Source organism: Phlebotomus papatasi, chromosome 2, assembly GCF_024763615.1.
Source record: "Phlebotomus papatasi isolate M1 chromosome 2, Ppap_2.1, whole genome shotgun sequence".
NCBI lineage: Eukaryota > Metazoa > Arthropoda > Insecta > Diptera > Psychodidae > Phlebotomus > Phlebotomus papatasi.
The window spans coordinates 60,496,912-60,522,357 of NC_077223.1; the positions used below are offsets into that span (position 1 = coordinate 60,496,912).

General features: G+C 34.8%; 4 protein-coding genes across 4 annotated transcripts; 3 read left to right on the forward strand and 1 right to left on the reverse strand.

The window, feature by feature from the left end:
- Positions 1–578: 578 nt before the first annotated feature.
- LOC129801950 (integumentary mucin A.1-like) lies at positions 579–1,889 on the forward strand. The gene is made up of 2 exons (XM_055847449.1): positions 579–651; positions 831–1,889. The coding sequence occupies exons 1-2, from the start codon at positions 591–593 to the stop codon at positions 1,655–1,657; spliced, it is 888 nt and encodes a 295-aa protein (XP_055703424.1). The 5' UTR covers positions 579–590; the 3' UTR covers positions 1,658–1,889.
- Positions 1,890–7,080: 5,191 nt separating this feature from the next.
- LOC129801951 (pickpocket protein 28-like) lies at positions 7,081–11,167 on the reverse strand. The gene is made up of 5 exons (XM_055847450.1): positions 10,717–11,167; positions 8,346–8,817; positions 8,009–8,279; positions 7,707–7,947; positions 7,081–7,642 (listed from the first exon to the last, which is right to left on the reverse strand). Exons 1-5 carry the CDS (start codon positions 11,088–11,090, stop codon positions 7,414–7,416), a joined length of 1,587 nt encoding a protein of 528 aa, XP_055703425.1. The 5' UTR covers positions 11,091–11,167; the 3' UTR covers positions 7,081–7,413.
- A 3,890-nt stretch (positions 11,168–15,057) lies between these two features.
- LOC129801952 (uncharacterized) lies at positions 15,058–16,339 on the forward strand. The gene is made up of 2 exons (XM_055847451.1): positions 15,058–15,729; positions 15,810–16,339. Exons 1-2 carry the CDS (start codon positions 15,076–15,078, stop codon positions 16,197–16,199), a joined length of 1,044 nt encoding a protein of 347 aa, XP_055703426.1. The 5' UTR covers positions 15,058–15,075; the 3' UTR covers positions 16,200–16,339.
- Positions 16,340–20,357: 4,018 nt separating this feature from the next.
- On the forward strand, positions 20,358–21,511 carry LOC129801953 (juvenile hormone acid O-methyltransferase-like). The gene is made up of 2 exons (XM_055847453.1): positions 20,358–21,056; positions 21,114–21,511. The coding sequence occupies exons 1-2, from the start codon at positions 20,399–20,401 to the stop codon at positions 21,299–21,301; spliced, it is 846 nt and encodes a 281-aa protein (XP_055703428.1). The 5' UTR covers positions 20,358–20,398; the 3' UTR covers positions 21,302–21,511.
- The last annotated feature ends 3,935 nt before the right edge of the window (positions 21,512–25,446 follow it).

Here is a 25,446-nt window from a genome sequence, read left to right on the forward strand (position 1 = left end):
AATGCAAGGCTCGACAAATTCTTATCAATTGAGGGGGAAAATTAAAATTATTCCCATCAGTCAAAAAGGAAATCGAATTTCCATTAAACGTCGCATATCGGATGACTTCCTCTTTCACCCCTGCCTCCAAACTCACGTACAAAAATTGGAATGTTAATGATGAAAATGATATTTAATCCGTCAGGGTAAATCAAATGATAGAGTGACCAAAAGACACAATTTCTACTGACTTTAAAGACATTGCCAAAGTGATAAGAACTCAACATTTTATACTCATCAATGTCGCTCAATAATTTCTTTTCGTGAGATTGCTGAACAATAAAAAAAAGTTCCGGGAAGTCAGGAAGAAGTATATGATGTGGTTCATGAAAGATCCCAATAAAAGAATGTCTCAAGAATTTCCTCATTCTCGAAGCGTGATGTGTGATCTTATTTTGATAGACATGCTTTTTTATTGCATCTCATCGAGAACAGGGTAGATAAAGCTCAAGAAAGTGAGTCAAAGTCTCAGTTATTTGACAGAAGAATATAACCCAGGCGAATAAATTCAACGTCAGAAGATGTAATCTTTCTCTATGATATAAAAACCCATGATAAATCTAGGTAAATCACAGAATTCATCTGAAAGTCTCCGTAGTAACATGGCTCTGGGTAAGTTTCTTCGAAATCAGCTCAAATTCTCAAGTATATCTTTAAAATAGTTTCTATTCTTCAAATAATCAGGAATTTGTTAAAAATATCATAATTTCAATAAAAATGCTATGTATACAAAATAATAAGGATAAGAATTCTAAAATATAAAACTAATTATTTACATTTTTATTCTTCAGTTCACTGTAGTATTATCGCCTTCAGCATTCTCACCACATATACCCTTAGTGCTACCATCCCAACAACACAGAATCCCATCTGCATTCCTGATCATGATTGTGGAAGGCCCACATGCACCCGTGAAGATGAGATTAGAATTTGGCGTAACAATTGGGATCCAACAAGGTTGTGGAATTGTACTGAGCTTAATAAACCTGCAGAGGAAGTGAAGTGTCCAGATCAAACAGCTTTCGATGGAGTCGAATGCGTTCCATGGGTTCTTTGGGAATGGACACCTGCATGCCAGCCACCCACAACGGATTCGTGTAGAAATGAAACTACTACGACTACACCTCAAGCAACGACGACCACTACAACACCAACTACAACAACTGAACCAACGACTCCTACTACAACAACAGAAGCAACGACACCTACTACAAGTGAACCAACGACACCTACTACGACAACAGAGCCAACAACGCCTACAACAACAACCGAACCAACGACACCTACTACGACAACTGAGACAACAACGCCTACAACAACAACCGAACCAACGACACCTACTACAACTACAGAGCCAACAGCGCCTACAACAACAACCGAACCAACGACACCTACTACGACAACTGAGCCAACAACGCCTACAACAACAACCGAACCAACGACACCTACTACAACTACAGAGCCAACGACAACAACCGAACCAACGACTCCTACAACAACGACCGAATCAACTACACCAACTACAAGTGGACCAACAACACCTACTACAATCGAACCAACGACACCAACTACCACAGCAGAACCAACGACGCCTAGCGTAACGACCGAGTCAGTTTAATTCACAACAACGATCCTATCATCGAACCTTTCTACGACGATCAAATCAACGAAACGACTGAGCTTATTTCACTTCCTACTACCACAACATTGGCAACTACGCTAACGACCCTTTAAAATCATATCTTTTTTAGAATCTCCAACACTGTTTAATTATAAAAACAAACGAATCTTTCTCAATCTATATATACTGCAAATTTAATGCAATAAAATAACTTTTGCAAGCACAAAAATCATTAAAACTCTGTCGCAAGTTCTAGAGTTTTTTTTTTCCAGAAAATTAATTAAATTTTAGAAATTTTCCAAAGCATCGAGCGAGACTACAATTCAACATATTGAAAAGATTTCAGTCTCGCTTAGTAAAAGGATTGTAAAGAATATCAGCTAGAAAAAGGGGTGGCAAAGTGTTCCATGCTTTATGTTAACGGAATACTTGAACTCGTGACTTACATGTAATACCCCAAAAGTTCCTTCGCTTCATTTACCGTTTACCGGTTCTCAATCGAATTCAATCGATTCATAAATCATTTAAGAGATTCTACAAAATTGTTTTAAGAGTAATAAAATTGATTTTAAGATTAAAATTATTTACAGGTTCTGAACTGTTTATTACCCGTTCAGAACCAGTTGGAACCGCTTCAGTTTTATCGGAAATTCCAAGACCTTTACAACGAGCCCAAATATGATAACATTCGGATGAGAAAGATGCTCTTTAAAGCTTTTTTAACATTTGACTTTGAAAAAGCGTTATTAGAAATGATTCAACTGTATTTTCGTATAAGGACGCAATGTCCGCCTGGATGATCTCTAAAAAATATAAAAAATTAGAAAAATCGCACAACGTGTTTTCGAGCAATCCCAAAAAGAACAGTATGACGTAAAAAATCTCGAAACGTCAGATTTCCAAAATTGTACCAATATACGATCCCTCCTTAAACGGTAAGAAATTGAAATATATATCGTTCCTTGGAAATTGCAACGGGCTAACTCACTTTTTTACACTGAAAATTTGAAATTTTAATGCACTTAGAAAGAGAATTTAATAAATTTTCAGACGGTGAATCACTAAATTTCGTTATTAGAAATATTTTGCAAAATTTTAATTCAATTTGATTGCTTCCGTAAATTGTTAGAAATAAAGCGGTACAAAATAGATGTATCGTTCAGACATTTGTGAAGTTTGTGAAACAATTCAAGCAAGTTGATCCCTTGCCATTCTTATTTCAGGAAAATTTACGCATCACTAAGAATAACAAGGAACTAACTCCGAAAAAATTTAAATGATAAAAAAAGTAAGTATCGATGTTTATATTAATGCTCGTATGAATTAAGATATTTACACAAATTTGAATCTTTCATTCTATCCCCTGAAAAAATAGCTGAAAATGTGTTAGCCTCTTGTAATTTCCAAGCAGCGATATGTAACAGAAAATCGAAGGATTAGGGGAATGTAGGCAGCCTTCGCACATTTTTTCGTGCTTCATATTCAAGACTTTTTTCTGACTAAACTGTAAAATGGGCAGTGAATTGCACTAATACACCAAAAAGTTCTCTGATCTTTTAGGTTTCTATGCATGCCTAGTTCACTATCACAGAATTGTTGGTTTTTCTGGACAGGGAAATGAAAAAATATCATGATTTGTGCAATTCTTGCCCCCGGAGGCAGCGTTTACACGATGGGAGTTTGGGTTCGTCATTGCTTTTATTTTCGAAATAAATTTTATCTACAATTAAAAATTATTTTCCAATTGTTATATAGAGATGGGAAGGAGACTATACGCCTGTCGAAGAGGAAATGACCACGAATGTCTCACTGTGGCTTATGAGGCTTTAGTGAGGTTATGATTTTCAAGCTGGAGTTGTCTGATGGATGTGCGAACGTTCACATATTCAGTGTTTGAAACCACACACAGTGTAGTATTTGCGAATTTTCCGCCACCGTGAAAATAATTTCCCTCCGATGCAAAAAAAATATTACAGTTGAACCCCGCTATAGGCCATCGCTCTATAGTCCACAATTTAACGACCGTTGATTTCAAAACACTGATTTTAAGTTAGGTTATGTTTTTTAGTACGCGACATGTAATGTTGTTATAATTATTTCAATATTTTTGGCAAACTTAATTGCAGTTGTGATAATTGTGATCCATAATGAAGACAGCGAGAACAAGTACCACAATCGCAAAGAAAGTGGAAGCCGTCGAGCAATTTCAATACTAAAAGTCGTTGACAATTTAAAAAAAAATGACACGGACTATAGTGTGGCCCAAGTGTCAAATCTGGAACCGAATATGTACGTAAATATCATCTCAAGTATACTCTTCATCCACTGTGTAAGTGATTTTTTCTTAGAAATAAGTTTAACTATGAGAAATCAAATGAAATATGCGCTATCAAAATTACCTATTTTGGGCCAATTTTCTATTTGTGATCCTAGGACCTAGGAAAGAAGGGCTTGGCTGCCTATTTTTGCAATGAAGATAAGATTCATAAATACTTAACTTATGGATAAGAAATGCGGAACCAACTTTTTGGAAATAAAGAGAAAATTCGCATCGTTCGAAAGCTCACACGTGCGAAGCCTGCCTACATTCTCCTATATACTGCTCTCTCTGTGACCTGTGGAGTTTATCAGTAAAAGACTGTGAGTATCAAAGAACCACAAATAAATTATTGTTGAAAATTTTTGTTCTCAATATTTCTACTCCTATTACGGCGTTATCACACTTGCACATTAAAATTTTAATGTGATTCACATTAATTTGTCGCTGATATGTTATCTTATATTTTATATGTCTTAAATATGTTATTTGTGTCTTTGAGTCACTTAATATTTGGGGTTTTTCTATTTATTTATAAAGAAGTGGACTTGGCCTGCAAAAATAAGTTTAAATTTACCTAAAGCATAAATATTTTTCACATTAAAAAATTAAAGAGAAAATCGCATTAATTTTTCGCATTAATGCTGTAAATTAATTTATATCAAATTTTGCGGGACAAGTCTACCTTTTTATCAACAAATAGATCAAATTTTGAATATAAAATGATTCAAACACACAAATTACACATTTGGACTCTCACCAGCGACAATTAATGTGAATTAAGGTAAAGTACCCTCTAGTCGGCCGGTTTCTCAACTCGGCCAGTTGAATTATTTAACCAATTTTTTAACGTCTTATAGTCAATTTCTATGAAATTTTCACTGATTTACGTTATATATAATATAATACACCTTCTAATGTTATATCGGCAAGACCATATTATAACAAATCTAAGTAAATTGAATAAATAGTCGCACTGGCCGAGTTGAGAAACCGGTCGACTACAAGGTACTTTACCTTATATTAAAATTTTAATATGCAAGTGTGATAACACAGTTAGACCTGTTGGTCTACAGACATATATAGACTATAGAAAATGCAACTATAGGGAAAAGTGAGATATAAATAGCTCAATATCTCAATAACTTGAAGTGCAAAAATATGAACTTTCGAGTACTTACCTTTCCATTCATATCGGACTTAATGTACAGATTTGAAGAAAGACACTTGAGTCCCATTTCGTGATAAAATTCTAGCAATTTTATAACTCATCTCTATCATCAATCTCTTTATTTCTGCATGCCTTATCATTGCGGAATTTAAAAGGAATCCCACTACGCATTAGTAAACCACTTAACCTATTAATATTAGCTCTTTTGAAATCACCTAAGCACTAAATTTTTCCCTAACAAACATAATTTATTTCTGAATGAATTACATAGATGCTATATCTCAAAATGTAGGAAGTGTGGCACCTTTGAATTGAGTGTCTTTTGAAATAGGCTGCTTTTCTGAAAAGTAAGTGGACGTTACCATATTAGCTTCATAAACCAATTGTGTAGTTAAATTAAATTCTGATAAGCCAGAGTTTCATTTAAAATAGGAGAGAAATGCTCTATTACAAATGTCGTACTTTAAATGTGTCTCACTTCCCTCTATAATTCTAAAAGATTTTTTAAATAATAAATAAATTTATGTCTGTGATAACTTCTTCATATCAAATTATTTATTTAGAACAAAAAAAATCTCTTAAGAACAGGAATTTATAGGGATAATGCCAAACTTATAATCCTTGTTTTCATAATCCTAAATCTTTCATTGTTATTAACTCAATATTTGACTTTGAAACTTTTAAAGTATTCTGTTATTTTTTACGTCAGCATTGATTACGTGAGCATTAATAGTCAAGAATTATAGTAATGCACATAATACGTGTTCCTGGAATATCCCAACGCATGTCTTTATGTTAATCATCTATAATTTATGAATTATACCACTCTAGCAGCATACTTAAAAAATTAAGCATAAGCGGTAAGAACAAAATATATTCTTCAAGAGTTTTGAAGTGCGTAGGGTGGAATCACCAGTTCTCGCCAGTGCCCCACTTCTCGCCACTTACATTGAAATCGCTATTTTTCGCAATTTATGAAATAAATGAGTCGCAATTTTTTTGTATTGTTTCTGCTTCTACGCATAGAATCGAAAAATAATAATTATTCGTTTTGGATTCACGATTTTGATCACTTTTTAGAGCAATATTTTAAGCAAGTGCATCGAATCCAACATCTCTTACCAAATGTACTAAGTGTCGTCAAATTTTCATCAGGCCAAAAATACCTATTTGGGTAAATAATTTGTCTATTGAATATTTAATTGCACTTGTGGAATACATAAAATTTGTATTTAGTCAATTAATATTTCATTTTATATTATTTTTGTATAAAAATGAGGCATGGCGAGAAGTGGTAATATTCTGGAATTGATTTTACCACCTGTCGCCATATCTTTTCAATAGGCGACGCTAACTTCACTTCGTACATTCTCAGTTGTCAAATCTGCATTGTTTACTTTCTGCAAAAGCCCCATAATTTGATTTCTCAAATAAAAGTGAAGAAAAATCATTTAAAGAGAGTAATAATAAAGTGATCACAAGGAAAGAGAAATGGTGAATGTATTCTTTTCATAGCATTGCCTAAAATAACCGAGTGTGGTTCTTTTCAAGTGGGTGGCGAGAAGTGGTTACAAATTTTACAAAACTGGCGAAAAGTGGTAAAAAGTGGCGACGAAATGGTTATTTTTGCATTATTAATAAAAATCAGTTTTTTAAGTAGTCCAGCGTTATGTTCTAGGATTATTGTTTTCACGTATCTAGAGCCAATACATCTAAGTAACTTTGTGTCAAATTTGACATATCTTGTAACAAGGATTCAAAAGTTATGATTAAATGAATTTAATTTTTTCCTAAACATGGCGATAGCCGGTTATTCCATACTATGACGTATGAGCATTTCTTGTTAAAATATCTCCTAGTGCTAAAAAGACTTTGTAATATCACATTCTTCACATTGCAGTATGAAACAACAATAAAAAAAATCCAAGAAAATATGAGCCCCAAAAATATCTTTATTTATTAAAACCAATTAACTCTTTGAAAATTTACAACAAACGACCTGATTTATGAATGGAGCTGTTATCAAACATGTGATTTCAGAGAAAATATTTTTATGGTAAGCCAAAATTATCTGAGAATACTCTTCCGGCACGATTTCACATCACTGAAAAGATCTCAATGACGTAAAGCAGTTAAGAAAAAAATACATCAAGTGCACGTTTTTAGCAATAAAAGTGATAACATGTTGAGGAGATCTAATCACATTGAGATTTCTAGGAACTGTATATCATTCACTTGCACTTGACTCTGAATATAGATTGGCTATCATGTTGCTTCTGCTGTGATATCACGATGATCTTTGAGACGATAAAGAAGACGAATTGTGCAAAAATAAACAATCTCGACGATACTGAGGATGGATACACCCATAAAGAGTCCGAGAAGACCCCCACAGTTAGCCACAAAGTCTGTCTTTCCGAACAATTCGCCACGTCTTAGTGAGATAAATTGGTCTTCCTTAAAGAAAAGCATGATATATGCATAGGAGACGTTTCTGAAAATAAAATATTATTACAATTTTTAGATCAATGAAACATTTTATAAACAAGTTCATTTACTCCTTGGTTCCACTAGCAAAGTAAGTGTTCGATCTATGGTGACCTTTAAAGCTTACGTCTCCGTAGGATATCTCAGAGTCGTAGGTTAGATAAGTGCAGGATGGCAAACAATTGCAGATGGGTGTCTCTTCGTCCGCTTCTAAATCTTTCACTCCATCAACCGCAACATTATTAAGATCCTCAACTGCTTCGCGATAGCATTGGATTTTTGCTGGGCCGCAGATTTCAGTCCCAGGAAGTCCTAGAGAAGGTATAAGTACAATTAAAGGTAACCCTTTACTATTTATTCAAACATTACTAACGTGGCAAGTGAAAGGCAGTACAACCGCACTTTTCAAGCGTGTAGTTGGTCACGCACTCCATTTCGCAATTGAGTTGAGTGTAGACTCTGAAGAAGCGAAGGTATCGTTCGCTTTCGTAGTAGCATTGTCTGCCTGTAGGCTCATATGATCTCAGAGCATTGGAAGTATAAATCAAGTGAGGCTTAAGCATGATTAAGGTCTCTTGGTTTGAAGGTACACGGACGTAGCCACCATTGATGGAAGGAACCTCAACAGGAGTGTTGATTAAGACCTATAGGCCAGTCAAAAATTAGCCGTAAATTTAACCGTTGAAATAACGCTACCACTAAATACTCACGTTGTAGCCTTGAAAAGGTCCTTCACAGAGAAAATCATAGTCCTTAGGATTTGTTGTAAGGGCCAATTCTAGAGAATTGCCTGTTCCGCCATTAACGAAACGAAATGGAAATTGATCAAGACCTGTATCCTTTGGAAATCCCTTTTCTGGCGTCCAGTCCAATTCATTGATATTTGCCATATTGGCATTGGGCTTGGAAAAGTAGAGAACGTTATCTCGGAAGATTTTAGAATTTGTCATCATGTTGAAAGCAAAGCATAAACCAGCTTCAGTTACAATAGCACTGAGGTAGGTTTTATTTGACCCCTTCCAGGAAAACATATCAAAGAGATTTTCTTCTGACGAAACAACTTGAGCCATCAGTTGAAAGCAGTAGTCTTCGGTAGCGTTAGTCCAAAATCCTGGAATTTTCCTTAAATGTACCAAGTTGTAATCGTAACATATCAGAGAGAGAGTCCTTAATTGTTGGACACTGAAATAGGAATTCACCATGTATTCACAATTAATGTTCAGAAAATTAAAAAAAAATATATATATAAAACATTCCACTCCAACTTTGCGGAATGTTTAATTCTTGACTTTGATGCTATGCCTTATAAGTTTTTTCAATGAAGGAAGTTATTTAATCGTATCAAATCAGTATAATAAATAAATTTAAGCTTTCTGCATTTTCTTTTATTTTATTACATTTTATACAATATTCGATATTATTTCGAAAATTAATTTAAACCATTAAAACCGATTTATGAATCACGCAGAGAGTAAAGAAGTGCCACCCACGGCTTACTATGACCGCCGATTAGCCGATCATGAGAACTGATTCGAGGCCAATGAACCTATCATAGAGACTTATCGGCGCCAATCAACCGATCATAGTGACTTATCCGACTTATCGGCATCGATCAGTCGATCAAGGAGATCCCTGATCAGCCATGTGCCATTAATGATTCACACGCTAACCATAGATACTTATTCAACTCCTGAATCACATCAATATTTGCTTAAAATCAAATTCCTCCGATTATCGTTTATTCGTTTATATTGAAAAAATCTTCTCATGATTTTTTAAATACAAAACTTTAAATAAGAATATGAAAAAATATGAAAAACATATTCGAAATAGGACTTAGGGGAAACTGGGGCACCACCAAACACGGGGTACCACCAAACGATCATTAACGATTTGTCCTCTGACTTTGCTAATGGTCGAATGGGCGAACGTACAAGTATCGTAACGGTGTTTTTTGTCATCCTAATTCGAAGACCTTGAGTCAAAGTAAATCTCGAAGAATTTAAACTTCAATAAGATATTACAAAAATGAGAAAGAAACATATTCTTATGTGATTGGCATATATAACCTTAAAAATATCCTTTCACCGTTTTTGCTCTGGAGTTTGGCTACCAACGCTAATGCCCTAGACACACTTACGACTTAAGCCGAGAGACGACTTAGTGGAAAATGATGGAAATTAAGTTTAACCATTATTTCGAGTGTAATTACGCTAAGCCGTCTCTCGGCTAATCCTCAGGTCTGTCAAGGCCCTAAGACGGAGATGGATGCCGAAAACTACTCATTCTCTCATTGAAACGAAATTGTATACTCGAAAGCATTGTCGATGAAAAAAATAATCTTATCTTTAAGAAATCGAGGAATTTATTCCTTCTGCGAATTTTCATAGATCTTGTGCGATTTACAATTAAATAAAATCGAGATTATCTCTCACATTAAAATCAAACCTACAAGTAAAATATGCTTTTAGACTTTAGACAATCACTTATAGGAAACGATAGACTATATTAAATTATATTGCACTCCATTGAATATTTCACTTAGAAAGTATTTTTAGAGATTATGAAACTTGAGCTGTGCATCATCGAAAAACTTCCGTGTCCATTTTCGGGATTAGGTATGAGGAGAAATATTTGAACTTGCTCTGAACCATTTGACTTTATTTGTTTGCTAAGCAATTAATTGATTTTCACTTCATGACCTGTATTTTGTTTTGCTTTCACTTTAATAGCCGTTTTAATAAATTTGATGAAACTCGCGTATGGGAAAGTGGGGTATCCCTAAAATTGAGTTTTCTCCTATATTTAAATGGAACTGAGCCTTACCATATTGTAATTTGGCTTCACAATAGGTTTGTTAATCTGAATTATGGTCATGATAGGGTATAGTTCATCTATTTAAAAGTTGAAGAAATACGCCCTATTGCAAAGGTGCCCCACTTCCCCCTAGTTGCGATTTTTTCTTCGTAAAAGGTTGCAAATGCTTTAAAAAATTTACACAGGTATTTCACTTGCTAAATTTCTAATTCATATTTCATATCAAGCACATTTTAAAACATATCAATTAGAAAGAAATCGTACTCCTTGTCTGTAAGATTGGTTTTGGGATCATCCTCAAGGCGCGTGAGAACATCAGTAAAATTGAAGACACTTTGGCGAACCATGTTCAATGGACAAATTGTAACACTGGGAAATGGAATACGCCAAAGTGGTGTTGGGGTCTGCGAGAAGCTCACTAGCACAGGATCCGTGGACCACTTTCGGTAAGTGTTGAGGATGAGCGCTCCACAAGTGTACAATGATGCCCCAAAAGCCAGAAGCCACCAGAGACGTTCTGGCCACCGGCGCCTGGGGCCCCCAAGATATTTGACCCCGTGAATGGTACTGCTGTCGCTATATTCAGACAGCAGACTCCTGGTTTCGTGACGAAGGGTGCTTCGACGCACTAAGGACATATTCCCTCGAACGCTGCCACTCAACTGACTATCCTGACTTCAGCGAGACTCATCGCTAAATATTCGCTAATTGTCCACAAGAGCTTCTGCAACTTGAGTACCATAAAAAGGAGCTTTCCATGAAATTAATTCCTCTTTGGAAAACATTTTAGTTCCACTGGAAAAAATTGGCATTTCAAGGAAATTGATACAATATTTGTCCACTTTCCTTTATATATCCTCCCCCGGCTCTTCCATCTTTAATTAATTAAATGGACACGTGAAAGAAGCACACCCAGAGAATCCGCAGCGGGGGTTTTATCCCGCAGCACTTCTTAGCAGTTTGGAAATTATATATCAAACAGATGTCTATTGATTGCTTTCATGAAACTGCAACAAGTATTCACGCACTTTTCAGTCTAGTTTTGCATCCTCACAATGTATTGTGTAGTTCTATTAAATCCTGCTGAAAGTATTAAAAATTACGACTTTATAAAAGAAAAACATGAAATCTTTGAAAACCTTTTTGGTGAAGGCTTTAAGGTTTCCCTTACACTCTAGCTTCGAACACTTCATATTTTCCTCATATTCCTTTAATAAATCTGACTCATTGGTAATGTTTTTTAATACCTAGTCTTAATTCAATTCAATTCATTAAGCTTTCTCGATAAGCTAGGTAAAATTAGCGTCAAGATCAGTCTGCTCCATATTATTTTTTGCCCCCAAAATTCAATCTAAAATTTAATTATACTAAAGCACTCAAATTTCAATTTTTCAATTCAATTTCAATTTATTCTATCTCCTGTGTATATATAATCTCATATTAAAGTTGTCTAAAGAATCTCAGCTTGAATCATAGTCGAGTGGGTCGAGTGTAAATTTTCTTATCACTGGGATTTTTTTTGATAAGAAAACGCCAAAATGTAGTCTATCTATCTCGCATTCTCTTTTAAAATTATTTTTCTGATAACAAAGCATTGATAAGCTTAATACTAACCCTATTAACCCATTCGCATCGTTCGCATCTATTACTTAGTATAAAATAATCATAAGCTTTTTCGTTTCTTTTGTTATTCGAATTAATGCAAGAATTTTTAGTTACATCAATTTTTGAATAACGTTAAGCTTGTATTTGAGCGAAGGATTTTTTTTTGTTTTCTTGATCACGACTTACAAAACGAAATTGTAGTTTCGTTTTCTATATAATCCTTCGACCCTACTATTTCTCCAATTAATTTGAGCTTAAGTAGGGGAAGTCTTTCAGGCTACTAGGCAATACACTGGCTTCGTACCCTTCATATTTTTCTCATATTCCCTTAATCCAGGCCTGAGCTAAAGGAAAAGCCGAAGTGAATTTGGTGGTGCCTGTTAGCATTCTTCGAAATGCCGCGAAAATTCTCGTAAAGAAAATGAGAGGTGTTTTAATGTGAAAAATTGTTTAATTCCTTAGAGTTAAGTCATTTTCACAAGAAAATCCTTTAATAATTTAGTTGAATACAGTTATTTGGGTTAATTGTGAATAATTTTCGATATTACAACAAAAACATTGGGATGAAATTTTGAGCTGGAAGACTCATATTCTTTTGAGCTGTCCCAAAATTCAGGATAGGTTTGAGAAAAACCCTTTTGTACAACACTATTTTGGTTAATAAGGAATGCAACAGTACATATTACAAGAAGGGACACGACCTGCTAATAAGGATAAAATAGAGAAGAAAATATTTTGTCGCATTTCAGAGATTTTTTGCAACCGCAGCGCCGCCAGACGTTTGTCAAGTGAGTTATTTGTGTCTCTATCTCTCTCTCACAGTTGAATTACGCGCGATTTAAGAACTTTCCATTTGAAGTGATATTTGCATTTATTTTCTTTGTATTTCTGCAAGATTCAAGTAAAAGGGTGCGGTGAACAGCTATCCGTCTTCCGACAAAGATATCAAGAAGACATTTTGTTTCTATATAAGTTTTTATGTCTGTTATGTCTTTTTGGCGTAAAAATATTTATCATGGTACCGTGAATGAGCGGAATTAGTATTACCAGTATGGCTATCTGTATTTTTCATTAAAATTATCAACAAAAAATTTCCAATATTACACTACTTTTAACGAGCACAGGTCTGCTTTAATCAATCTGACCTAGGTTTTTAGGAAATGCGTGACCTAAGACTAGTTACTAAAATATATTCACTGGTAAAAATAAAAGGATCAATAGATCCAAATTTGATCCTTTTACAAAAGATGGATTAAATTAACATGTTCTACATTCTTGAAAGAATATGGGAAAATATGAAGTTTTTGAAGCCAGAGTATGTGGAAATCCTGAAAGCCTTCCCCTACTATAGAGTTAAACTTACTAAACTTACGGAAAGGACATCCTTCAACAGTTTTTAAGGAGACATTGAAGAGACTTCAAAAATTGAAATATAATCAAGTTTCCGCAATACATGTATTTTTTAATTGTTCTCTAGAGTGTAAAAAAAATTTGGTAAACAGTTCTTAAGGCCAGGATGATCTTTTGGTCAAGAACTGGAGTGGATAATGTTTAATGATGAAGTATAGTGCTATAGGGAGTGTAAAAAAATTACCATGATCAGTTGAAAGTTTGAATCTGAGGGTTTCTTTTAGTGAGTACATCTTGAACTTTCTTTTTAGATGTCCAACCACCGCCGCTATAAAAAAACGTTCTTCCACAAAACGAAGAGAATATCATTCCGGATTTTTTGGCGAGACGATTGGACATTTTTTGATAACGAGCTATCAATTTAAAAAAGCGTGAAGTGATTTAATTCGTTGTAAAAGTGCGTGCATCGGTAGAAAAACAAGTGTCGGTATACATTCATATTATTCAATTTGAGGAAATGTATTTTATATGAAAACTGGCCTAGATTTTTTATTCGAATGTCCTCTCCGTAGTATTACTCTAAGTTCCCTACACTTTCTAGAGCTGATCAGACTTTGATCTACAAATGAGATTTCTTCGAAATACATTTTGAGATATCGTCGGTTGCCTCAGCAACTGTGCTAACTGCATCTGCTTTGTGTCTGCATTCGTTGCAAACGCCGCACAGCGATGCGTTGCTTGCAACGAATGCTGACACAAAGTAAATGCAGTTAGCACAGTTGCTGAGGCAACCGACGATATCTAGCACATTTAAAATTCACTGCATTTTGATATGTACTTCAATTGATCTTCTTAAACAAAGTCTCTAATTCGGATCTTTAGAACAAAGAAAGGATGTGCCAAAGATTGATAAAATATTTTGTAATAGAAAACAGCCCCGCTAAAATCAATATTTATTTATGGTTCGATAAGACAAAAGACGACAAAATACCTTCCTTCCTGTTTAATCACGTTTTGTGGAGGAGTCTATTGTGTTGAGACTGTAGAAATAAACTAAAATATAAAGAAAAAAACCAATTATGCTTAATGGCAGAATCATATTGACTATCAAATCATTATCATAATGAAGTTTTCAGACTTGAGATATATTCTAGTTTACTTGAAAATTTTAAATATTTGCAAACCCTATTGAGAAGCAGGAGAAAATATAAAAGTTGATCAGAAGATTTTTATTCTATTTATTTACGATAATAAATTTTATAAAACAAATATTTAAAAAAAAATCAATTGACTATAAAAATAGGTATGTCGTCATAATTTTAAGAAGCACATTGATGTCCATCTTCCAAAGGAACAAAGTAACAAATTAAAAAAGTCATTTGACTATAAAAAACGTAATTCGTCATGATTTTGAGAAGCATATTGACGTGCATCTTTCAATCAATTGGCTATTTCCTCTGCTCAATTCCCGGAAATCGCAAACGAATGATTGTATAAATTTCATAACAGAGCAAAAGAAATTCCCCCAATCACATTTTCAACCGTGCGACATCTCCACTAATCTTCGCCTTTTTATCTTATCAAATACCTGAGATTAATTGATCTGAAAGGGTCTATAAAAACCATAGAAGTCACCAATAAAGCAACAGTTGCTTTGTACAGTTGAAAATGCGGTGTACAGTGGTTTTTATTATTGTGCTATGTGCTCTTGGGGTAGGTATGGGAGTAGACCTGGTTGCTGAACACGATGGGCAACCAGGATGCTTTATCCGTTACGAATTCGAACGTCTATGGCGAAACAACTTAGATCAACATGCATTTTGGAGATGCGAACTATGGGGAGTTGGTGCTGTAAGACATGAATGTCCACCTCATACGAGTTTCCAAGATTCATGGCAGACTTGTCTGCCGAATGATAGTTGGCAGTGGACACCTTATAGCGAACCTCCAACAAGACCAGAAGAAGAAGTATTGGATCAGTGTGAACCAATTGAGAATCCAACACCTTGTCCAACTAATCCACCCATTACAACACCAACACCCGAATGGAATACGACAACTCCTCTTTGGAATACAACAACTCCTATTTGGAACACAACAACTCCTATTTGGAATACAACAACACCATCAACTAACGAAACTGATCCACCATGTCCAACATGTCCTCCTGTATCAACAACAACACCTGATTGGAATACTACAACTCCATATTGGAACACAACCACTCCTTCATGGAACAACACGACCCCTGAATCGAACACTACAACGCCAGAATTTAGTACAACAACCCCTAACTGGAATACAACGACGCCTATTGAAAATGTAAGGATAACCAATTTCTGTTGTAAACCTATTTGTTTAATAATTTATTCAAAATTTCTAAACAAAAAAACACTCAATAGGAATCAACGATACCACCCTGTCCAACCTGTCCCCCACCTCCAACTACAACACCAAGTCCTTGTCCGACCTGTCCACCTGGTTCGACAGAATCCCCATCAACACCACCGACACAGGCGCCTCCAGATGGTGATATAATTGGTATTTGTCCAGGAGCAGCGGAACATCAATATGCACCAGGACCACACGACTGTGAACCACCACCATGCTCCTGGGATCAGTGGCTTAGAGGTATACTTTACCCTACAAGGGATCCTACTAAGTTCTTCCAGTGTGCACCTGGCGAAGGCAATCTCTACGTGATGCCCTGCGCACCAGGTACTTGCTTCAGCTTTGACGAGCAAGTGTGCGTTGATGTTGTGGAATGGAAAAACCCATGCACTATTCCATGAGAGAAAAAGAGGAAAAAATCAATATGCGTTGTACAACTTACAATTTCGCAATAAATGTTACAGCAATTTAAAATGTCAGATCTGTTCATGAAATGTTATAGGGTGTAATTTAAAGTTAATAAATAAATAAATTAAAGAAATTGTTGTATAATGTGAGTATTTCGACTTAACATTTTATATGTTAACAGTTTCTCTACAGATCTGAAGGCCTTTAAAAAGAAAATACTAGTCACTATAGTTCTTGTTCTAAACCATACTTTATCAATCGAATTTTTTTTTTTTTTGAATAAAATGCAACGTGAAAAAATACAGGGAAAACTCTAAACTACTTTTTAACTAAAAGAACTTGGAGAATCCATAGATGGCCAATTACAGGATACTTTACCTTAGAAACTTTTATCGAGTAAACTAAAAACTTTACAGATACAGTAAATATAAAAGCTAAAAACGCCTACATTATTCAAGTCAGACTTGTCATCTTTACTTCCGGAATACATCTTAGATAAGAAAAAATATATAATTAAAATTTACATTCCTTTATTTCTCAAAAGTTTTGCATATGCATATCCCACTATTTGGCACTAAAATTGAATGGATCTTAATTTACATTTGTTGTGGCATTTAAAAAAAGAAGAATGCGGAAGAGTGTGATAGAGACATATACAAACTTCCTTACTTAACCGGTGCTACAACTTGCTGGTCTTGGCCTGACTCAGGAGGATCCGTTCTCCAATTCCGGACCCTTAATAAGCTGGCGTCCTAGTACATGCTGTCGGTCCATCGGAGGCTGGGTCGGCCTAATTTCTTCGAAGCATAGAGTCCGCCCCTAAAGATGGCGCGTATTTACTTGACCACAATTATTTCTCGGTAGCGCTTATACACCTCACGGCTGAGTAAGCTTCGGAATCATCCCTTCTCACATACAGGCCTACAAAATCGTCGTAGAATCCTCCTCTCAATGCGGCTAAGAGTTCGCAATTCTGTTCGCTGAAGATCATAACGTTTTAGACTACTACGTAAGGACTGGAAGGATCATAGAGTCCTATATCTTCATCTTTATGCCCCAAGGATCGGAAAGCTCTTGATAAACTGAAATTGGTCCTGTTGGCTTTCACCAACTGTGCGCAGACGTTGATACGTTGTTGTCGGCTGTGATTGTTGACATTGTTGACCCAAGGTGAACGAACTTGTAGACGAAGGAGTTAACAACTTCAAGGTTGTAGTCCCCTATCAGGAACCTTGTTTGATCGATTCTCTCCATAGATGCTGCCGGAGTTACTATTGACGAGGCCACCATACTTTATTTTGTCTTAATTTCGTCGGTTGCCTCAACAATTGTGCTAACTGCATTTGCTTTGTGTCTGCATTCATTGCAAACGCCGCGCAGCGATGCGTTCCTTACAACGAATGTTGACACAAAGAAAATGCAGTTAGCTCAGTTGCTGAGGCAACTGACGATTTATCTATAGCCTAAGGGCACTCAATGGATCAAGTAGTAGAGCACTCGCTCTATGATGCAAATGTCCCGGGTTCGAATCCCCTTTACGTCACCAGGAATTTTTCTGGCGTTAAAGGTGTTCGAATTGCATTCAGTGAGCTTCACTGCACTTGATTACACGGGCATGGGACTGACAACCTCATCCCGTACAAGAAAAATAATAATACATGTCTAGAAATCCCCTTGTGGGAAGGCCTAGTTCCTTCATGGAATGTTGTGCCAGCATTATTATTTATTATTATCTATAGCCCCAAACTTCGTGCCATTTACTTAATCTGGGTGACAGACTCTTGGGCAATTCTGGGATTGCGTCGTATGATATTGATAACGTCAGCATAGACTAGAAACTGCGTGGACTTATTGAGAGTATCCTACTTCATGCTCACGCCGGAGTCTCGGATCGTTTTCTCCTGTGCCAGGTTAAAGAGAACGAACGATAGTCCTAATCAGTCTTTAAATCGTTGTCCGTTTTTCTTTGGTTAGTGTCGGAACCATTAGCAAACAGTAATTATCAGAAGTAATAGATGTTAATATAGTAGTTACTGCTCCACCATTTACATTTAAAGCTTTTGCAATATATATAAAAAAAACAATAAAAAGAGACGACAATAAAATTCTATTTAAAAAAAATAATCAATACAATATTATAATGAGACTTTTCACGACCATTTGTATTTTTTCTCATGAAAAATACTTACACTTAAATTTTCATAATATTTGCTAAAATATACCTCTTGATCATGGGTTAAATTAAAAGTGCAAATGAAAGAGTTTTGAGGTGTTATGTAACAGAATTTGCAAATAAAGCTGTATTTGTATTTAGATAATTTTTAATTGCTCGAACTCTCAAGAGAGTTCAATATGAATCGCCCCTGTTACTCGATATCCTCAAATTACTGTTCGCAATTATTTATGTTTTAGCACAAAAAGAGGTCAACAATGTAGGGGGAATAAACAGGTCATATTAATGATAATAGTGTCCTTCGAAAATCCCAATTCGATATCTTTAATTGGTTGTTTCGTAGCTCTGGTAAGAGCAGGGGCCTATCAAGCCTAATAAAAAAGTGAAGCTGTTTTTCACCCGAAATTGCACCGCGACTTAAACAAATTTACTCGTAGTTCTTGTATTATTTCGGCGAACATTATGAAATATGTATTTTTAGATAGCTTTTAATAGACGATTTCGAAATATATCAGACTGATAAGTCAATTCTCTTTAGCAAAAAACTTGCCAATAGTCTTCAGTGCCTCTATGTAAAAATGTATGGAAAAATGAAATGTCGAGAGGCCCCTGGGTAAGAGCTAAGCAGACAGAAAAACCGACAAACAGCATTGCATCATTTTTCGGAAATGTTTTTTAGGAAAGTAAAGTCGAAAGTGTGGATCCTCGTTGAGCGGCTTGGGTCGAAATTGGAACTTACAACTGATTCAAATAAAATATATTTATTATAATATCCGACGATCTCGTTCCGTTGTTTTAAATCTACTTAGAATAATTATTCTGAGAGATGTGTTAATCGGGGATCGAGTTCTGCAACTGGTGAAAATTTGGTGGTCAGTCGACGTCCGGGTAACGAGAGCCTCATTTTTTTCGAAAAAAATGACACAAGCAGCATATAAAAATATTTCAACTTTAAGTGGCACTCATGAAAATTTGTAATTCGAAGATAGCTTAAGAATGGAACCGTTGATGTAATGCTCTCCAGGCAAAGTTCAAACAATAAAAGTGACTTTGTAGACAGACTGCTACTTGAAGATAATGGCTTTTATCTAGAAGCTTTCTTAAGCTAAATAATTGGGCACTCAATGAGTCAAGTAGTAGAGTACTCTTTCTATTATGCAAGTGTCCCGGGTTTTAATTTCATTTAAATCCATTTAAATTAGATTGTGATTCCTTCATTCCGATTTTTTTTACAGAGTATGCCTTAAAAATCCCTAATGCTGAAAATGATAAGCCGGAATTTTCGGGTCCGTTCGATGGTCCGTAGTACTTTTGGGCTTACTTTGAGGTAGCATGTAAAGTTGGAATATTCTATCAATGATAGTTTCAGAGATAATCGATTTTAAAGTTTTTCAGAAACTTTGTATACGTTTAATTTAAAGGCCTTCAAGTCAATGGTCACGGAAACTACGAGAGATAGAGGCTTCAAACTTTACTTACAGTTTTATAATTTTATTTAACGAAAATTGCAACGATCGAATTTACCACAATCCGAAACTGCAATGAAGAAACCGCACCTATATAAGCTGATTTATCACTGGCCTTGTTTAGTATTAGGAATTGGAATTATATCTAGTGTGCTTCAATGCACCCGATTCGACGGGGCGTGGGATTGACAAACCTATCCCTCTATATAAGACAATGTAGAAAATCTCAGCTAGAATAATTATGCTTGTCTTTAGAAATCTCGGTTGCAGGAAGACCTAGTTTCTCTAATGAAATGTTGTGCCATTATTATTATTATTAATCTAAATAAATATTTTCATATTTAGAAACATATCTCTGTTAACTCGGACAAGTTCGAGCATCCAGAGAAATGATCTTCATTTGACCAGTTTTTCTATTGATTTTATTAGATCACTTTTGATCACATATCAGGTGCAATGATGAAAATGATGAAAATATTATAAATAGACATCATACTTCACTACCAGTTAGATGTGATCCAACAGTCAGAGTGATAAATTGTTATTTGCAATAATGCCACAGATCCAATACGACATCGATAAGTATCGCGATTGTCTTAAATTTAGAACTAGCATCGTCAACTCCCATCTTACAAAATATGGAGAAAAGTTAAAATGGAAGGGAGGAGAGCGAATAATGGACATTGGATGTGGACCAGCTGATGTTACTCGCCATTGCTTTCTACCATTACTGCCTCACGACTTTAAGATGCTGGTATGTGCTGATATATGTCCAAATATGCTCAAAAGTGCTCGTTCTGAACTCCTTGGACTAGAGCACGTTGACTTCGTGCAAATGGATATCAGTAAATGTCCCCAAATCAATCTCATGAATGGATTCGATAGAATATTCTCAACCTTCTGCTTCATGTACGTTGCTGATCAGAAGAAAGCTCTTGAGAATGTCTTCCAACTTCTAGCTCCAGGAGGGGATTGTTGGATCTCACAATTTACTATTGCACCGGTCGTAGATACCCTTTTTCAACTCTCTGAGACACCGAAATGGAGAAACAAGTTAAAGGATCTGAGGAAGACTTTTATTTTTCCATACTGGGATGATCCTGATCCGGTGTCAACGGCTGAAAAGTTCATGAAATTAATTGGATACGAGAATATTTCAGTGGTTTTGGACAAGTGTTTTATACAAATGACATCAGAGAAGGAATTTGAAGGTACCATTATAATCAAATATACTTAAAATCATTTAATAATTATAAATTTCTTTACAGCTTTGGTAGAAAGCCTTTACGATTCGTGTCCTAATCTTTCGAAAGAAGACAAGAAAAATCTATTAAAGGACCAAACTGAAATTGCAAAGAGCTTAAATCTGTTCAAATGCGATATTCCTGGTGAAACTCAGTCTATGAAAGTTCCACATCAATTTCTCTTGATCTATGGAAAAAAGCCGGTATCTTAGAAAAGGAACTACTTACGTGGACGAGAAAATAAAAATATAATTACAAAATGAAATTATTCATTAAATTAATTTGAAAACGAATAATAGATTAAATTTATCAATATAATAATTTAATCGTTGCGTGTGCAAAACAACTTTCTTTTCTTTTTCCAACTAGTCTGTAGACACATCAGAATATTAAATACAAGATTAAAAAATTATTTTGAAAACACAAAGTTTTATTTGTTTTTATTTTTTTTTTATTAAAAGAAAAGTTGTAGGCAGGTATACATTGCAATTTATTTTGATAAAGTTTTAAGAGAATTATCAATGAATGTTCCTCATTATCGTATTTTAATTCGCGGACCTGTTTTTATAGTACAACCTGTCATTTTAAGCTTAAAAAATTGTCAAAAGGACAGCATAATTTTGCATGTTTAAAATTTATTTTTCCCAATATAATAAAAATCCTTATTTACGCACATAAATATAATTTACTTCAGAGGTGTGCAAGAACAAAAACTGTTTGAAACCGAACAAACGTCAAATAAAACGTACGTTAATGGTCAAAACGCTACCTGAATAAACTTGTTTTGACGTTTATTCGGTTTCAAACGGTTCTTGCACACCCCTGATTTACTTGACTCCTTGAGTGATTAAATTTTTTTTCTTTAAAAAAATATCTTATTAATATAATCTTTTGATGTTATGAATTCATCCTCTGGTTTAAACCACTTCTCAAGTTATTAAACTTTCTTAAATATAAATATAAATGATGTTGAAAAAATTAATTTAGGCGTAATCCACTTTGTTTAGACAGGTTTATTGTATATTAAAAAAAATAAGGTTTGTTTAGGTTTAGCGTAAACCGTAAATAAAATCCAATTCAAGCAGTAACTCATTCCAATATTTTTTGACGAGGGTTCCTATTTAGTTTCTACACTTGAGAGAAATCCGAAAAAGTTAAAATAACATTCCAGAAATGTTAATTTTACCCTGCATTATTGATCCGAAATCGGTGTAAATATTATGCTTTTTAGATGTATTAGGGGTTAAAGTTACCCTTTTTATGTTATTTTTACCCTTAAAAAGGTGTAAAATTAACAATAAAAATGTTGATATATTTTTACACCTAAAAAGTGTCAAAGTTATGAGGAAAAAAAGTTAATCGCACCCCCGTTTTTCTTCTCACTCAGTGTAGGGTTTTACGACGCAAAAATAGGGTTTCTCTAGTTTTCTGCATGCAATTCTGGGTTTCAAAGGTTTCGCAATGCAATTTTTGGGTTTCTTGGGTTTCGCGATGCAATTTTTAGGGACTTACAGCGATGAAAAAATTGGGTTTCTCGGGATTCGCGATGCAAAGACTGGGTTTCTCGGATTTCTCGATGCAATTCTTAGGTTTCTTGGACAATTTGACAAGGGTTTCTCAATATGCGTTACCCCTTGAGTCTAATTTGATTCTGATTTTATAACTAAAATTACTTAGAGGAGGTTTGAATTTGAAAATTAGATTTTGAAACATTCTTTTTTTTTGTTAAAATAAGATAAACCAAATTAAAACCTAGTACACTAACGGCCAAAACATTAAATACACCATTCGTAAGCTTAAATACACGTGATTTGGACCGGGAAAACGCTGTAATATCCAGTTCTATTGACTGAAATAGTTTCATATATAAACTTAAGAACAGTTTTAAACAAGATTTGAGAAAATACATGAGCTACAAAATTTATAATTTGAGGATCAGCCAAAAATTAGCTGTTTGGAAAAAATGCAAAAGTAGCCCCACATTCTAAAACTGATCTAATCTTTTAATAATCATTTAATATACGCTAAATACTATTAGTAAATATTATTAAGAGTCAGAAAAACTGAAAATAATACCGAGGGAATATTTTTGGCACGGATTGTGGTCGGTTTCCGGTGTGATGTGTTCTGAAAGGGGTTTCTTCTTTGAATATTGAAATTTTCAGCCCAAATTCTACTTTTTCATATTTTTTTTATTATTTTTAAAATTACTATTTTTTATTGTTGCAATTTCATTTCTTTTACTTCATTATTTTATTTAAAAAAACATGAATAAAATCATCAAATTCAGTTTTCCTCGAAGAATCCTCCTTTAACTTTTATAAGCACCTCACAAATTTGAGGGATCCTGTTGATCAATTTCTACAAAATGTCTGAAGGAACTCTGACCACATATCCTGAAGTGCTTCCACCAAGACTGGAACTGATGTCAGCGCCTTCTCTCAAACCATGTGGTCTAGAAAATTCCAGAAAATTTCGATGTGGTTACAATTGGATGATTGGGGTGGCTAATGCACGTAGTTTAGGACCCTGCGTTTCTCTTTCTCAAGAAGGAAACCTCTACAAAGCTTTGAGGAATGCTTGGGATCGTTATCCTCTTGAAAAAAAAAACCCACGCCCAATAAACCGAATGCATTAGCCACGCCAATCACCCGATTGTAGCCTCATTGCAATTCTCTTGGATTTTCTTGACCACAAGGTTCGAGATTAGGCGCGACATCAGTTCCAATCTTGGTGGAAATACTTCAGGATGTGTGGGCAAAGTTCTTTCAGACATTTTGTAGAAATTGATCAACTGGATGCCTCGAATATGTGAGGCGCTTATCAAAGTTAAAGGAGGATTCTTCGAGGAAAACTAAATTTGATGATTTTATTCATGTTTATTTAAATAAAATAATGAAGTAAAAGAAATGAAATTGCAACAATAATAAATAGTAGGGGGAGGCTTTGAACTTTCGCACACAAAAATGATGTTCAAGTTCAGTGATTTTTTCTGACTACCATGCAAACCGTATGGATTCTCCAACTATGCCAAAAAAATGTCTTACTTATAAGGTTCATAATCCCACCAAACAAAATCCCAGGAAATCCTTAGATTTTCCTCCAGAGGAAAATGAAAATTGAATGGCGATTTGTCCGATAGATGAATCAAGTTTCTATTATCGCACACGATTCACGCCATCATTGAACACCCCATTTTCACCGTAAATTTTGCACCGGACACTAAAAGTTGCACATCATTGTTTAAAGGGAACTCTAATCTACTTGATTAAACCATTTTTATAAGGAATAAAACATTTTAATATCACTTTTTTGGAACTTTTATGAGAGATGTTTTATTGACATTAAAAACCATTTTTTTGCTTGATTCTACGAGAATTTCACTCCGGAAACGGTTAAATCTGATGAATACTTTCTTGAAAAGTCCAAATATCACCAAATTTACACGAATCAATAAGTTTTTAAAGCTAAAAATTGACTAAAACTTTGCAAGCGAGAAGACCACACAAGATTCCACCATTCCTCCACGGAGCCGGATATGCACAAAAACCTTTGAATGCGCATCATTGAAGATTTCCCTGTTCCTGCAGCTGCAGGAATCGGGATTTAGCACAGATATTGAGCTTCAGCAGGTGAACAAGCTAAAATTTTCACAAAACATCTTCTTACGGACAATTTCTTTTCTTTGACATGAAAAACAACACAATAGTGAGGTTATGTCAAAGATTGTCAAAAACCAGTTGTAAACTGTGTGAGCTTATTGTAGATGTGATTCTTTCATTGCACATTCAGTTTGTGCAAGCTTGAAAAATATTTTTATATCAAAGAAATGCAAAATTGCTTAATAATTACTCAACTGCAACCTATTTGAGTCAAATTACTTCTTGTTTATCAACTTTACGATTTTTAAGTTTTCCTTTTTAGTGGTGGATCAAATCGGTAGATTACAATAGATGTGAATATGAGGGATCGCATCTAAAATGAAGTTTCTTGGAAAATGTGAGAGAAGCCATGTCTTCTATGTGCGATCGATGAATCTGAGTCAAGTTTGTGAATTTTGTTCCACCCACAAAAAGTGCCTGTTCAGCCTAAAAGATTTTTACTTAAATCTGATTCCTAATAACCCTTCTATCCTGTGTGATAGTAGTTTTTCAGAAAAGTGATATTAATTGTGCACAATCGTATGAAATATTGCACAGCAAAATTACAGTTTTGGACCTGTTTTTAATTTTTGTTTCCTAAAACTAGGGGAAAAGGATTAGACTCCCAATTTTTTCAGGAAAGGTGTGATTTAAGACTAGCTACTAAAATATATAGCCATCAGTGAAAGTTATAAAGTAATACCGGAGAAATTCGA